Consider the following 14521-nt stretch of genomic DNA (forward strand, 5'->3'; position numbering starts at 1 on the left):
AAAGGCAAAGGAAGAAGATCAAACCCTGAGTATAAGCAAGTAATGCAAGAGGCGTGACCGGTCGACAGGAGTAACTCAGCCGAGACTGACAGCGTTGGCTGAGGGTGTGGGGAGAGCCCGAGCGAGGCACAAATCAAGACCAAAGGAAGACACAAGCAAGAGAAGAAAACATGGGACTTGGCTTTGGTGTGAGGAGAAAATCGGGAGGAGCAAGTAAGTGGCAGATCTAATTGGAAGCAGGGGGGGGGGGGCGGCTTGCTGTAGCAGAAAAGCCAGACAGATGAATAATCTTGATAGGGATCGAGTTGGCTAGGAAAAGATGGGATTGTGTTCTGTTCCTTGAGGATACCTGCTTGCCTGTTCAACACTTGGACTCCTAAACAAGTATCCGCAATGGGAAAAGATCTTGCCCCAAGTCCACAGAAAGGTGGGGGAGAAAGAAAATTCACATGAAAAAAGAGCTCCCCTTCTTCCAAATCACTGGCGTTGTTCACAGCTCCAAGATATACAGCGGATCAGGACCCAGGCACAGTGGGCCCCATGCTTCTCCTCCCTCCTCCTCCATGCTTCTCTCCCCCGGTCCAACCAAGTGGGGAGGGAGGTGGGCTCCCTTGCAGTTAATACTGTACACTCCCCAGAAATGGAGAGGCGAGGGGTGTCTCTCTATAGATATTTGCAAATATAATATTTATAGTATTGCATTGAAAAAATAAAACTTAAAAAATAAAATGAAACACCACGTGGGGGGGGGCAGTCCATTCCACAGCAGCAGAGGGCATCCGTGCCTGGCTGTCGGGTGCTGGGGCAGGCTGCACTTCTGCTTGGCATCGTTGCCCCCAGCCCTCACCCCTACGAAATCCCAGCACAAGTCCTTGCTCCACCGTCTGATATGGAGAAGCCGGCAGTGGGAGTGTCCGCGGGGTGGGGGAGCTATCTTAGCTCCTGCCCCCACCAACCCCAATCCACAGGTTTCAAAGCAGCAGGCTTGGTCGTCCGTTCTGCCCATTCACTGCAGGAAAACAGCAAAGGGTTATGGGCATCTAACAACCTAAGAAATCTAAGCATCTAAGAAAAGGTTGGGCAGATTTCCTGCATTGGCAGGGGGCTGGACTAGATGACATTTCTGGATCTATTCCAGCTCCAAGCTTTCTAGAAGGCTTTGACCTCCCTGAAGTGTTTCCCAGTGATTCTTACCACTACGTAGGGAGCAGCTCTCTGTAAATGCGCGTTTCCCACACGTTATCTCGGCCATCCTTGCTATCACCCTACAAGGTGGATGAGCACCATGTTCTCACAATGCAGATGAGAGGCTGAGACTCAGGGCGGCATGCCTGAGGCCCTCTTGGTACTGAGTATGCGGTGGAGGGCCGTCCTGGCTCACAGCTCAGCCTCTAGGCTCTCTGCACCCTGGCTCCCTCCCCGCACCTCCAGCGCCTGACCTCTCTGCTCCCTGCCTCTGATCCCAAGTGATACAGCGCCCACGAGCTGGTGTGGGATCAGGGGTGCAGAAAGGACCACAACCATATGCTGATGAGAGAGGGGGGAGCCACCTTGTCATGCTGAGAACAGGAGGGGGTCTGATGGAAGAGAGGCGGCACATATACCTGACCTGGCGGCTAAAATTCAGTGTCCACTACCCGGAACGCGGCGCTGCCTGTGGGAGAGGAGAGACCGTTCACCGCACAGTTGTAGACAATTGCTACAGGGACTGTACAGCTGCATCTCTAACCTGGAAGGTGAGACCAGAGCTCTCCCCCACCAGTAGATGGCCTTGGGGGGAGGAGAAGGGACAAGAGGCAAGGAAGAGGCTGTCAAGGACCAGCTTGCCCCTTACAATGCTGAGTGGCAGGACTACCTGTTCACAAGAGGGAGGATGGAGAGAGCTTCCATCCGGAGCCAAGGCAGAGAATCTAAGCAGCACCCATTCCCCTCTCATGCATTAACACCCAGGGGCATAATCTGCGGGGAGGTTCTCCTGCACAAGTCTGTGGTGGGGTCTCTCTGCTTCCTGCTCTGGCAACTGCAGCTGCCTCGCCTTGGCCTCATCCAAGGACTGACTCTGGCTTGGGTGACTTCTGAGTAGGAAAGGATGGGGAGGAACGTTTGGGGAAAGCGCTGGAGTAAAAGTGGGTGGGGCTTGATTCCCAGTGGGCGGGGCTCTCATTGCTTAGGCAGTAGCCTCTCACCTGATTCGGGCAGGGAAGCCGATCTCAGGCCCGTCTCTTTCTGTAACTGAATCTCCTTTAGTGCAAATATTGACGTTGCTGCAAGAGGAGGAGATGGAAAGGAAGAAACACAAGAGCAGGTGAGAGCCTTTCACAGGAGCTGCTAGTCTGCAAAAATAATGGGAGAAAGCATCTGAACTGCAGCTAAAATCCATTTGTGTGGGAACTCTTCTAAAAATTGTGGGTTTTCCCTACTGGGCTCCTTTGGGGAGGTGGGATATAAATTTAATAAATAAATAATTAGATCTCTAGATCCACATTTTTTAAACACATTCTTCAATTAGGGACGGGGCAGGTTGCCCCTCAACAATGACACTTAATATATTAAAAATTCAGATCAATTTTGAAAGTGTGTTAAATCTTATTGCAGCTTAGGCTCAAACTATACATTCTTCATCAACCTTCAGCGTTAAGAGGAAAAAAATAATACGGTGATCAAATGATTTTTTTAATTAACTGCTTACATAAGTTAAATGATTAACTGATTAAATTTAAATAACCTTTCCCAATTATTAGTAGGAAATACCACCTAATCTCCTGCAATGATTTTGCAAAGTTGTTTGCAGATAAAGTCACTCATATTCGGAAGGAGGTAGACTCCACTGTGGGAGCAGGGCCGGGGTGGGAGAGTGCTAGAGTCCTGTCTGGTCAAGTTGCCTGGAATCAATTTCAATCCATTACCCCCGAGGATGTAGGCAGGTTGCTTGGACGCGTGAAACCAACCACCTGTCTCCTTGATCCTTGCCCATCCTAGCTAATAAAAGCAAGCCAGGAAGGGTTGGGCAATGGGTTCTGTGGGGTGGTGAATGCTTCCCTCTGTGAGGGAGCCTTCCCAGACCCGCTGAAAGAGGCAGTCATTAAACCGCTTCTTAAAAAAAATCTTTAGACCCGGCCAGTATGGCCAACTATTGCCCAGTCTCAAATCTTCCATTCCTGGGCAAAGTGATTGAGCAAGTGGTTGCTGAACAACTCCAGGCACGCCTGAAGGATATGGACCATTTGGATCCCTTCCAGTCAGGATTCAGGCCTCATCATAGGACTGAAACTGCCTATGATCTCCGGAGGCAGGCTAGGGACAAAGGTGAAAGCTGTTTCCTAGTTCTGCTAGATCTCTCAGCGGCTTTTGATACCATCGACCATAACATCATTCTGGACCGTCTAAATGGGCTGGGAGCTGGGGGCACTGTTATACAGTGGTTCTGCTCCTAACTCCTGGGCTGCGTTCAGAAAGTGGTGTTAGGGGATGAGTGTTCAGACCCCTGGGTTCTCACTTGTGGGGTGCCTCAGGGTTCTGTCCTCTCCCCTATGCTTTTTAACATCTACATGCAGCCGCTGGGAGAGATCATCAGGGGGTTTGGGCTGGGTATTCATCAATATGCAGATGATACCCAGCTCTACCTCTCCTTTAAATCAGAACCAGTGAAGGCGGTGAAGGTCCTGTGTGAGTGCCTGGAGGTGGTTGGAGGATGGATGGTGGCTAACAGATTCAGGTTGAATCCTGACAAGACAGAAGTACTGTTTTAGGGGGACAGGGGGCGGGCTGGTGTGGAGGACTCCCCGGTCTTGAATGGCGTAACTGTGCCCCTGAAGGACCAGGTGCACGGCCTGGGAGTCATTTTGGACTCACAGCTGTCCATGGAGGCGCAGGTCAATTCTGTATCCAGGGCAGCTGTCTACCAGCTCCATCTAGTACACAGGCTGAGACCCTCCCTGCCCCCTACTGTCTCGCCAGAGTGGTGCATGCTCTGGTTATCTCCCGCTTGGACTACTGCAATGCGCTCTACATGGGGCTACCTTTGAAGGTGACCCGGAAACTACAACTAATCCAGAATGCGGCAGTTAGACTGGTGATTAGGAGCAGCCACCGAGACCACATAACACCGGTCCTGAAAGACCTACATTGGCTCCCAGTACGTTTCCGAGCACAATTCAAAGTGTTGGTGCTGACCTTGAAAGCCCTAAATGGCCTCGGCCTGGTATACCTGAAGGAGCATCTCCACTCCCATCGTTCTACCCGGACACTGAGGTCCAGCGCCAAGGGCCTTCTGGCGGTTCCCTCACTGCGAGAAGTGAAGTTACAGGGAACCAGGCAGAGGGCCTTCTCAGTAGTGGTATCCGCCCTGTGGAACACCCTCCCAAAGATGTCAAAGAGAACAACAACTACCTGACATTTAGAAGACATCTGAAGGCAGCCCTGTTTAGGGAAGTTTTTAATGTGTGACATTTTAATGTATTTTTAATTTTTGTTGGAAGCCTCCCAGAGTGGCTGGGGTACAAATAAATTATTATTATTATTATTATTATTATTATTATTATTATTATTATTTGCCTCTAACTCTAATTGGCTCAACTGGGTTGATGTTATGGATTGCCTATAAACATTCCAGCTTCATAGGGATTAAACCTCTCAGCAGCAAAAAAGGTCTACAGTCCAATTTCTGTGAAACCAGATACTTTGCAGCTTGTCTGGGATGAAAGTCTCCGTAGGAGGAGAAGGCTAAGGACCAGAAAGCTGCCTGTGGTGAGGGAAAAGCAGGCGAGACAAGGAGAAGGCTGAAGGAGAGCGGCAGCATAAGCTGAGATACATGCACGTAAGAGGGCAGGTGGGTGAAAAGGCTTCCAGGGCTGAGCCTAGGGCACCAAAGGGTACACCAGGTTGCAACACCTGGACCCTGACAGAGCTCCTGCCCACTTAAGGGTGGCACAGAAACTGGTTGCTTCTACTATCACTGCTGCTCTGGAAACAATCGTAAGGGAGCAGTGAGAAGAAAGCAGCTGGCGGGTGGGGGCAGAATTCCACCTCTTGCGCTGACCAGCCAATTCTTTCCCTTCAGGCTTCCAACCAATCAGAAGCAAAGCAGCTTCAAAATAAGCTATTGTTCCCTTAACTTTTAGCCTCACAGATCAAAACTTGCCTTCACCAATTAATCAAGCAAAGCTCATCTGCCATTTAAACAAATCAAATCTGGCAGCCCTACAAAATAACAGAGGAACCTGAGAAATGGGGGGGGGATCCTGCACTCCCACTCCAGGGACAACAGATCACAGAGCATTATCAATACCATAGACCCTCACCCTGCTGGTCTGCACTCAGAGGTCAACACCACCTGCCCTTCCGTACATCAATGTGCCCATCCCCATATCCCATAGTGCCGGCCTCCTTCCCTCTCTCCCTCCCCAGCCTGCACCTACTGTCTGGGAGTTTGAGGACTCGTTCGCCCAGACTGTGGAAGAACAGGTGCCGCATGGCCTCGTCTGCAGAGATCCGCTTCCTGCCCTCAAACTGCGTCGGGAGAGAACAGGGAGGGGGAAGAAGAGAAGACGAGAGAGATCAACTGCTGTGCTGCAAAGAGAGGTGCCTGCCCTTCTGCTTCCACCAGGAATGCCATTCTGAGCAGAAGTGGGAATGTATAGCCATTTACCCAGGAGTAAGCTATGCCCAGCAGTCACCTGGCTGGATAGAGAGGACTCCTTCACCACATGTTCTAACCCCCACACCGGCTTTCCCCAGCCTGGTTTCCATTTTGTTCCCAAAGGACAGATGTTACGTTTTTCTTGGCACAAACAACAAGCCCCTGAAGATGGACAAATGCAATGCCACATAAGGCTCACAGTCCTCAATCCATTCTGCGATTCCCTGAGGAGGGCAAGGCCAGGCCATCCAGCCCCAGCAGAGAAGGCCTTCCTGTCACCTGAAGCTGCAAAGACAATAAAGGTCCGCATCCGGCCGGAGGGAGAGACAAAGAGGAGCCACAACTTCTCACCTGCAGCAGCTTCCCCAGGAGGTCAGCCCCTTCGCTATCCAGCCTGTGGAGACCCAGGAGAAAAGGAAGATCAGGCTCTGGAAGGGAAACGGAGGCCCTGCTTCCCAGGTGGAGGTGCTCAGCTGCTCTGCTAACAGCATTAATAGGGGCTTGTAAATGAGCAAAGTACATCCCAACTACGGGTTGGCAACTGGTTTGAAAAAGGGGCAGGTCTGGAGCAGGACTCAAGGGCCAGCAATGTCCCCAGACCCTTCAGAGCCAAGACACAGGCAAAGGCCTTGTAAAGCCCCCAGAGTCAGTTTTGGCTCATGCATCAGTCAGCAGAGGAGGGGCACCAGTCGCCATCTCTGACAGAATCCATGTTCTGGAAAGGAGAGGGATAAAAAGCCTTTGATCTGCACCTCTGCTCAGGAGAAAGCAATGGAAGCCAGTGCATAAAAGGGGGGCCGGGTGTCTCTGGGATCAAGGGCCAAGTAGAAAAACAGCAAGAAGAAGAAGAAGAAGAAGAAGAAGAAGAAGAAGAAGAAGAAGAGGAAGAAGAAGAAGAAGAAGAAGAAGAAGAACCACCTGTAAGTACTTGACAATCATTTCTAATGATTTCTATGCAATTTTACACACATTTTACTTACTAAGCTAAACTAAATTACATTAATTAACAAAAGTATCTTTTGAATTCCCAAGTCATGTTACAACTTTTTAGCACCCTTCATTTGGGGAATTGGAAAGTTGAAAAGTTCAACCCACCCTAACATTCCCTGAATGGCAGGTTGACACTCACCTTGGGGCATGGTTGATGAGGGCCTCGGGACGGTATTTAGGGTAATTATAGGCTCGGAATTCTTCATTAGACTGGATTCCAGGCCATGTCTCTTCGTTGGGAGTCCCTGGTGATGCAGAGGAGAGAGAAGGAGAGACCAGAAAAGAGTCAGCTCAGGACACAGGCAGGTTGCCCTGCTGCCCTGAGCAGGAGAGCGGCGCTGATCCTGAAACAGGACTTTTAAGGAGCACCCACACCAGCACTTCTGCCATGTTTACTTATGTATATGTTGTCCTTTATTGATTGACTAGCAGAGTTGTTTGGGAATTCTAAGAAACAAAGAAATCAGTGGTTAAAATCAGTGAAGTCTTGAAAGGCTCAGCCTGCCATCTTGATCCAAAATGGCATCCAGCTGAATCTTTGATCTTCTTTGATCTCAGAAATCACCATGCAAAATTTGGTTAAAGGTAAAGGTAAAGGTACCCCTGCCCGTACGGGCCAGTCGTGTCCGACTCTGGGGTTGTGCGCCCATCTCACTTAAGAGGCCAGGGGCCAGCGCTGTCCGAAGACACTTCCGGGTCACGTGGCCAGCGTGACAAGCTGCATCTGGCGAGCCAGCGCAGCACACGGAAACGCCGTTTACCTTCCCGCTAGTAAGCGGTCCCTATTTATCTACTTGCACCCGGGGGTGCTTTCGAACTGCTAGGTTGGCAGGCGCTGGGACCGAACGACAGGAGCGCACCCCGCTGCGGGGATTTGAACCGCCAACCTGACAATCGGCAAGTCCTAGGCGCTGAGGTATTACCCACAGCGCCACCCGCGTCCCTACAGCGCCACCCGCGTCCCTAAAATTTGGTTACAATACCCTAAAAGCTATCCAAATTCATAGCAAGTAGACAAGCAACTTGCTAAAATATATAATAGACTGGTTATCGTTATGGATTTATTATGGTAATTGATTATTGATCAACTGAGCTGTATCCCCCTCCTTGTCTAGATTCCTCAAAGCAGCTCAGAAGACTCCTGTGAATCAGCAGTCTAGTCTTCTGTAAAGCCCTCCTGCCTCTCCCACTGATCTCTCGGCAACACAGCAGTCCCAGCAAGGTCACCCCAGGACCATACCCAATATCCGAAAGATGAAGTGCAGCTGCTCCTCAACTGTGGAGCCTGGGAAGAGCGGCCGTCCTGTGGACATCTCATAGAAGATGCAGCCCACACCCCTGTGAAGAGAAAGACAAGGACATCGCTGGGAGGAAGTTCAAAGCAAGGACCATGCACTCTAGGCTTTAAATCAAAACCCTGATTCTCTCCACTGGATCAAAACATTATGTTCCAAGAAAATCCAAATTCTGCCACTTGAATGTGCTATGCGACTTAACCAAATATGTATCTATTTCTTCATTTTGCAGCACCATTTTCTGGTGAAGAAGAAGCAACAGAGGTTTTCCACAGTCAGTGGGTGGAGCAGCTTCTGGATTCTGCACAGATCTTTGTCCCACCCATGAAAATCAGAAGCAGAATTAGAAAGATATAAGAAAATATGCAAAATTCACATAATTTCAAGAGGGTACAGAATTAAACTTTTCTTTTTCTTTTTAAATCTTAATTATCGTTTTTAATCATACAAAATTTGCACATTTACATTTACCAAAATACAAACCAAACATTTAACACCGACTTCTCTTCCATGGTTTGTTTTCATTATCATATATGTTAGGGATTTTCAACCTTGCCACCTTTAGAGTATACTTTTTATAACTAGTCGGCCAAAGACCTTCCCTGCATCTCTGCCATGGACCTTAGCCTGCATATTGCAGAGGATCCTGGCATGCATTGAGAAGGGCCAGAAATATCTCAGAAACAAGTAGGGCCTGCAACTAAATGTTACAGCGAAGAGTCCTCACTAGCACCATGGCAATGCTTAGTCAGCATCTATGGCCAGTGAGCATTCTCAAGACTTCATGAGGCGAGTGGGGAGGGGTTTCTCTCCTTCTGTTCCACTCCTGACCCCTCCCCAATGTACAGTGGTACCTCAGTTGTCAAATGTAATCCATTCTGGAAGACTGTTCGACTTCCAAAACGTTCAACAACCGAGGCGCAAAGAGCGGTCGGCAAAGTCAATGGAGAAAAAAAGGGGGGAAACGCAGCGGAAGCTGTTTGACTTCCAAGGCGCGTTCGAAAACGGAAGCAATTACTTCCAGGTTTTTGGCATTCCGGTTCCGAAATGTTTGGCTTCCAAGACGCTTGAAAACCAAGGTACCATGTACTTCTTTCTGCAAACCTTTGGATTCCCCTCACCGTGCCCCAAGCTTTCTGGTATCTCCCTTTTGTTTGAAGAGGGTACCATTTTGGAGCTGCTGTTGGAGAGCCTCGTTAACTGTTAGCATCTTATCCTCTTCCCTGGCAAACGTCCCCTTGGGAGGCCACCTGACACTTAGAATCCTTGTTTTGAAGCATAGAAGAGAAGGCATTCCAGGGCAGGGACAGCCAATGGCACTGGGCAAGTTGTCCTTCAGAATGGCTTGTCTGCCACCCCTGGTCTCTACATGGAGGGATTGGGGACAAACTTCTAAGGAACTCCACCACAGTTTGTGTTCCTTAGTGGGTTACTGTGACTCAGCTACTGGCTCCATGCATTTGTTTGCCCCTAGCTTCAGTCTCCTTTTTTAGCTCTGAGGTTTCCTGAGATCCAAGCGGCTCAGCTCTAGGCATTCACTGCTGTTTCCTTTACATGGCCTCTGTTTACTTACGGTAAAGGTAAAGGGACCCCTGACCATTAGGTCCAGTTGTGACCAACTCTGGGGTTGCGGCGCTCATCTCGCTTTACTGGCCGAGGGAGCCGGCATACAGTTTCCAGGTCATGTGGCCAGCATGACTAAGCCGCTTCTGGCGAACCAGAGCAACGCATGGAAACGCCGTTTACCTTCCTGCCGGAGAGGTACCTATTTATCTACTTGCACTTTGACGTGCTTTTGAACTGCTAGGTTGGCAGGAGCAGGGACCGAGCAACGGGAGCTCACCCCATCGCGGGGATTCAAACCGCCAACCTTTTGATCGGCAAGTCCTAGGCTCTGTGGTTTAACCCACAGCGCCATCTGCGTCCCTCTTTACTTAAATCACCTTTTAAAAAGACAAGAACCATGCAGAAAACAGGCTGCACCCCTAGATGGGGAACCTGTGGCCTTTTAGATGTTGCAGGACTACAACTCCCATCTCTCCTAACCATAGGCCAAGCTAGCTGGGCTAAAGAGAAAGTCCAACAACATCTGGAGGGTCACAGGTCCCCCATCCCTGTGGGAGATGACAACTGATGGGCAAATGGAAAGTACTATCAAAATTCACGGATTTCAACCACAGGGAGGGAGAGCTGGCCACAGGCTGCTGAATCCTTACCACATGTCAATCTGGGTGGAGTATTCTGTCGAGCCCAATAGTATATCTGGGGGTCGGTACCAAAGTGTCACAACTTCATTGGAGTAGGTCTTGGTGGGAATGGATTTTGCCCGGGCCAGACCTGGGAATGTTAAGTTGCATTGCATTACATTTTACATTTCATTACATTTGTTAGTAAATGTTGCAGAGCAAGGGCAGAGAGATAATTAGTACTCACCAAAATCTGCTAGTTTGAGCTCCCCTCTCTCATTAATGAGCAAGTTCTGGGGCTTGAGGTCTCGATGCAGCACCTTCTGACGGTGGCAGTAGGCGAGGCCACGCAGCAGCTGGAAGAGGAACAGCTGGAGGAGGGAACAGAGCCATCTCAATGCCTTTCCCTCTAGTTTATTGCTAGATCTGCCATATACAGTACTTCTAAGCAGCCATGGATGCAAAACGAGTGCATTTAGGAAAATGTTTCCAATTCATATAACTTCTTCAAACAGTGGGATTTTCTTTAGAAACATGCCTTTATTTTCTCAGGACAGTTCCACGTTCGTTTGATGGGGTCGCCACCAATAACCAGAGCATTGAAGGAGAACATGCAAAGCAAGTATCAAATCCCCCAGCGCAATCTCATGCTGAAGTGAGCTTTTGCCAGCAACATCTGTAAAGTTGCTTGCTACGCAGTAAAAGAATCCACTGAAACAGACTCAGATGGGAGTCAGCAACTTACCTTCACATTGTGCATATTTATTACATTGCCGCAGTCGTCAAGATACTGTTTCAGATCTTTATCCTGGGGTAAAAGAAGACACAGGATTGACAACTTTCCTCTTCATTAATTTAAAATGACTGATTTGTGCAAATAAGTCTGCAATCCTATGAGCACCTACCTGGAAGTTAGTCCCATTGAATTCAAGGGAATCTTACTTCTGAGTAAACATGGGCAGGATGGCACCCCTTATCCTTAAGACTATATGGGAATCCTTCAACCTAGAGTGGGCATGGCATTCCCATGCAGTGGACTTGCCATAGGACTCAGCAGAATTCCCCCACCCAGGAATGGGCCCTGGACCAATAAAGTGAACAGAAGGTTCATACATCCCACATCCCCATTCTTTCCCCTGTGCCTACATGGTTTGCACCAGGCTGAGCAAGAGGGCTGGATGGGGATGTGGGAGTCACGTCCAAGCCCTCACCTCCATATTGGCCCAGCATTGGTAGTGGTCTCAGGGGCAGGGAACTGACACTTACTGTACTTCCTAGGTTTCGGGAGACTATCCTTGAAACACTCGCCCCCACTTATGCTACAATAATTTCCTACTGAAGTGGCTGCTTCAGGAGGGCATTGAAAGCTACCTTGAGCATTCTTAAACCTATCATAAAACTGTAATTCCCAGGAGTCCTTGGGAGGAAGCCATGACAGTTTTAACACCCTCTCTATGTGCAACATCTTCCTTCAAACCAGCCAGGCTGTTCAAAATACGGGTTTTCTGAATGTTCAGCTTTCAGTCGTAAATAATTTGAGATGTTTTCATTCATAAAGAAGTATAAGTTACAGTTACCATGCCCGCCCCTGTTTACTCACTAAATACTCGAAGACAAGCGTGAGGGATTTCTCTGTATGGATGATATCATGCAGGGTCACAATGTTGGCATGTTTCAGATCTTTCAGAAGTGAAACTGGAAAACAGAGAAAGAGAGGCACGTTGTGGGACGCGCAGCAGAAGCACCTCTAAAGAGTTTAATGGAGCCATTCCTAAACTCTGGGCTTTGAGAGAAGAACAGCAAGCACACGACATGAAAGAGAAAGCTAGAAAGCTCCAGGGAGCCTAAAGCACCCACCAGGGAGGAGGTTATCTACTGTGTCCCTGCATGATCCACTGCTCTGGACTTGCTGCTGCTTGGGGTGGGTAATTTTGCGCCAGTGTGCGCCAGTATGCCGCTCCCCTGCCTCTCCTGTTCTTCTCTCTCAGCCTCGCCAAGGGCAGCAGAGTCCATCTTCCTCCTGCTCCCTGCAGACTTGGGGGGGCCCTTTGGGTCTGCCCTCTAGATACCTACTGGGTCCTACTGAGGCAGGTAAAGCTGTGAGAGGGAACTGGCTGAGCTGGGAGGGGCAAAGAGATCTGGTCACAGATCAGAAAATGACCTCTCTCGGCTGTGTGTACATTTGCTCCCGTCTTCCTTCCCCTCTTCATGTGAACCACACACGGGCACAGACATCCTTCTCTTTCTGTCTAGACCTCTCTTCTTTTGCTCCCTAAGTTTTTTAAAAAATGGTTTTACCGACATGTAGTGGACGTGTGAACTAGGAGAGGGGTGAGGAAAACTTCAGGTCCAATAATTAAATCATGGCATAATAAGGTGTGGGATTGTGTAACAATGGCAAAAACTAACCTGTTTTTATTAGACTTAGAGAAAGAACATAAAAACAGTTAATAGGAAAATATTTTTTTTCTAAAGTGGAGTAAGTTTATTGACAATTGCAATTTCTATGGAATACCTGTGTGTGTTAAAGAGGGGATTTTCAGTACTTTGACTGGAGATTAATAGTATCCTAGTTCTAACAACACACCCTCACTGGTTCTTTTGATTCGTTGCCTTGTTTTTATGCTTCTTTGACTGACTGACTGACTGACTGATGATGATGATGATGGATCAAGTTCTGCTAACCTCAGTTCCCCCAAGCCCACTGATACCTCCTCCCTCCTGAGCATGGGAAAGGTGTGTGTGCACATGTCCTTATGGCTGCACATGCACCCCTGAACTTCACTAGCAAAGGAAATGATAAGAACACTGCAGGTGATATTCCTCTTGTCGGCAACATCTGAGACTCTGGGTTAAGAGTCTCTACTGCCCTAACATGAATTCCTCTGGACTTCAGGCTGCTACAGTAATTTTTCTGGTCAATGCAAATATCTTATGACGAGTCTTTGTGTTCACCTGCATTTTCAGTCTGGGACCCCCTCCATTCATGGATGCAGCTGTTTGGCTCATCCAAACGTCTGCAGCCATTTCCACTTTCCATTGGCTATGGAATTCTTGCAGCTGCTCTCTGAGACAGGCAGGCGGTGGCGGGGTCTCCGCAGATGGAGCAAGAGCTAAAGAGAGGCAGAGTTTCCCCCCATCTTCCTCTGCCTTGAGTTCTACAAGGGCAAACCTGAGACTGGTACGGGACGCTGTCGGCCAGGGCCATCCCTTGGACTGGGCACAAGGAAGGAAGCGGTCTGGTGACAGCAGAGTGCCCTAATGGACCAGAACCCACTGAAACGGGCTGACCCTTCTGATTTCAGGGAGTGTTGATGTACCTTCCCGAATGGCTGTGCAAGGTGCTCCTTCTTCGTGCTCAAGACGGATCTCCTTCAAGGCCACCAGGTTATCGGTGAGTTTGCTCTTCCCCTTGTAGACTGTGGCGTACGTCCCCTTAATGCAGCAAAAACAGAGCTCAGGCTAGCATCCCAATGCCCAACCTCTAGTCAACTGGCCTCTCACCCCAACTCTCCTCCAAGTCCCAAGTTGCCCTGCAATTTAGTTATGCCCCCACACCAGCAAAGAATAAATTTCACCAAAAAACCATGTAATTGCAGAAAGATGTTCTCAACACCATACTGGTCTGATCAGGGGAAGAAAGTTCTCTGCCCTAGAGAGGCATGATTTACTTTTGAATTCGTAATCTTGGGTGCAGTTAATGCAATTCCCTTCTCTCATTTATCCTCTCAAGAGCCCTATGATGGATTCATTAATTGGCCCATTTTACAGAAGAAAGAGTTGAGGCTGACAAGAGATATGGGTCAACAAGGAGTTCTGGATAAGGGTGTTAGTGGCAATCCTGGAAAAAACGAGATTCTGTGTGCTTTAACGTGTTCTGAATGCATGTGCTGGAAAGGATGGGTGACTGAATGGAACTCCCCAAGGCCATTCTGGAATTTGAACCAGGACCTCTTAAATCCACTGAACTAAAGGAACCCTCCCAGTCTGAATGGATCAAATCCACCGTGAGAAGTGATACTAAGGTGGGATGAGCTGGAACAAATACCCTGGACTGGCCAAGCTCACTGCTCTAAGGCTAAGCGAGGGTGGTGTCCTGGGTTGAGTGCTGGGGAGATCCAGGTTCAAATCCCTGCTCCCTGACCTATGGCAAGCCACCCTTTCGTAGCCTATTCTACCTCACAGGGTTGTTGTGAGGATATGAGGTACACCATCCTGCACTCCTTGGACTTGGAGGAAGAGCAAAGTAGAAATCAATACATTAAAAAGAGAGAGAGAAATATATTAAAATCAGCGTGAGAATGACCCTATCCCAGGTGCCCTGAGATGAAGCAAGCCGAGCTGAGTGGTCATCCCAAGTGTGTTCTAGACTGGAATTAGTTCTCAGCTCCGCCTTCCGGAGGACGGTCAGG

General features: G+C 48.9%; 1 protein-coding gene across 9 annotated transcripts in view; it reads right to left on the bottom strand.

Annotated features, from left to right (window-relative positions):
* Positions 1-656: 656 nt before the first annotated feature.
* Positions 657-14521, bottom strand: part of CDK16 (cyclin dependent kinase 16) — a 59289-nt gene continuing 45424 nt past the window's right edge. For 4 of the 9 annotated variants that reach the window (XM_053371378.1, XM_053371382.1, XM_053371386.1 and 1 more), the window contains 11 exons: positions 13430-13544; positions 11710-11804; positions 10855-10917; positions 10357-10480; positions 10140-10260; positions 7869-7966; positions 6768-6873; positions 5990-6032; positions 5418-5508; positions 2187-2264; positions 657-1009 (listed from right to left, as the gene is read on the bottom strand). In XM_053371378.1, coding sequence (XP_053227353.1) covers positions 972-1009; positions 2187-2264; positions 5418-5508; positions 5990-6032; positions 6768-6873; positions 7869-7966; positions 10140-10260; positions 10357-10480; positions 10855-10917; positions 11710-11804; positions 13430-13544 — 972 coding nt within the window. In that variant the 3' untranslated portion in view covers positions 657-971. Of the gene's footprint in view, positions 1010-1604; positions 1655-2186; positions 2265-5417; positions 5509-5989; positions 6033-6767; positions 6874-7868; positions 7967-10139; positions 10261-10356; positions 10481-10854; positions 10918-11709; positions 11805-13429; positions 13545-14521 lie in introns of all 9 variants that reach the window. The other 5 variants (XM_053371379.1, XM_053371380.1, XM_053371383.1 and 2 more) reach the window with 5 other exon arrangements.

This window comes from Podarcis raffonei, chromosome 17, assembly GCF_027172205.1.
Source record: "Podarcis raffonei isolate rPodRaf1 chromosome 17, rPodRaf1.pri, whole genome shotgun sequence".
In the NCBI taxonomy this organism is placed as follows: Eukaryota; Metazoa; Chordata; class Lepidosauria; order Squamata; family Lacertidae; genus Podarcis; species Podarcis raffonei.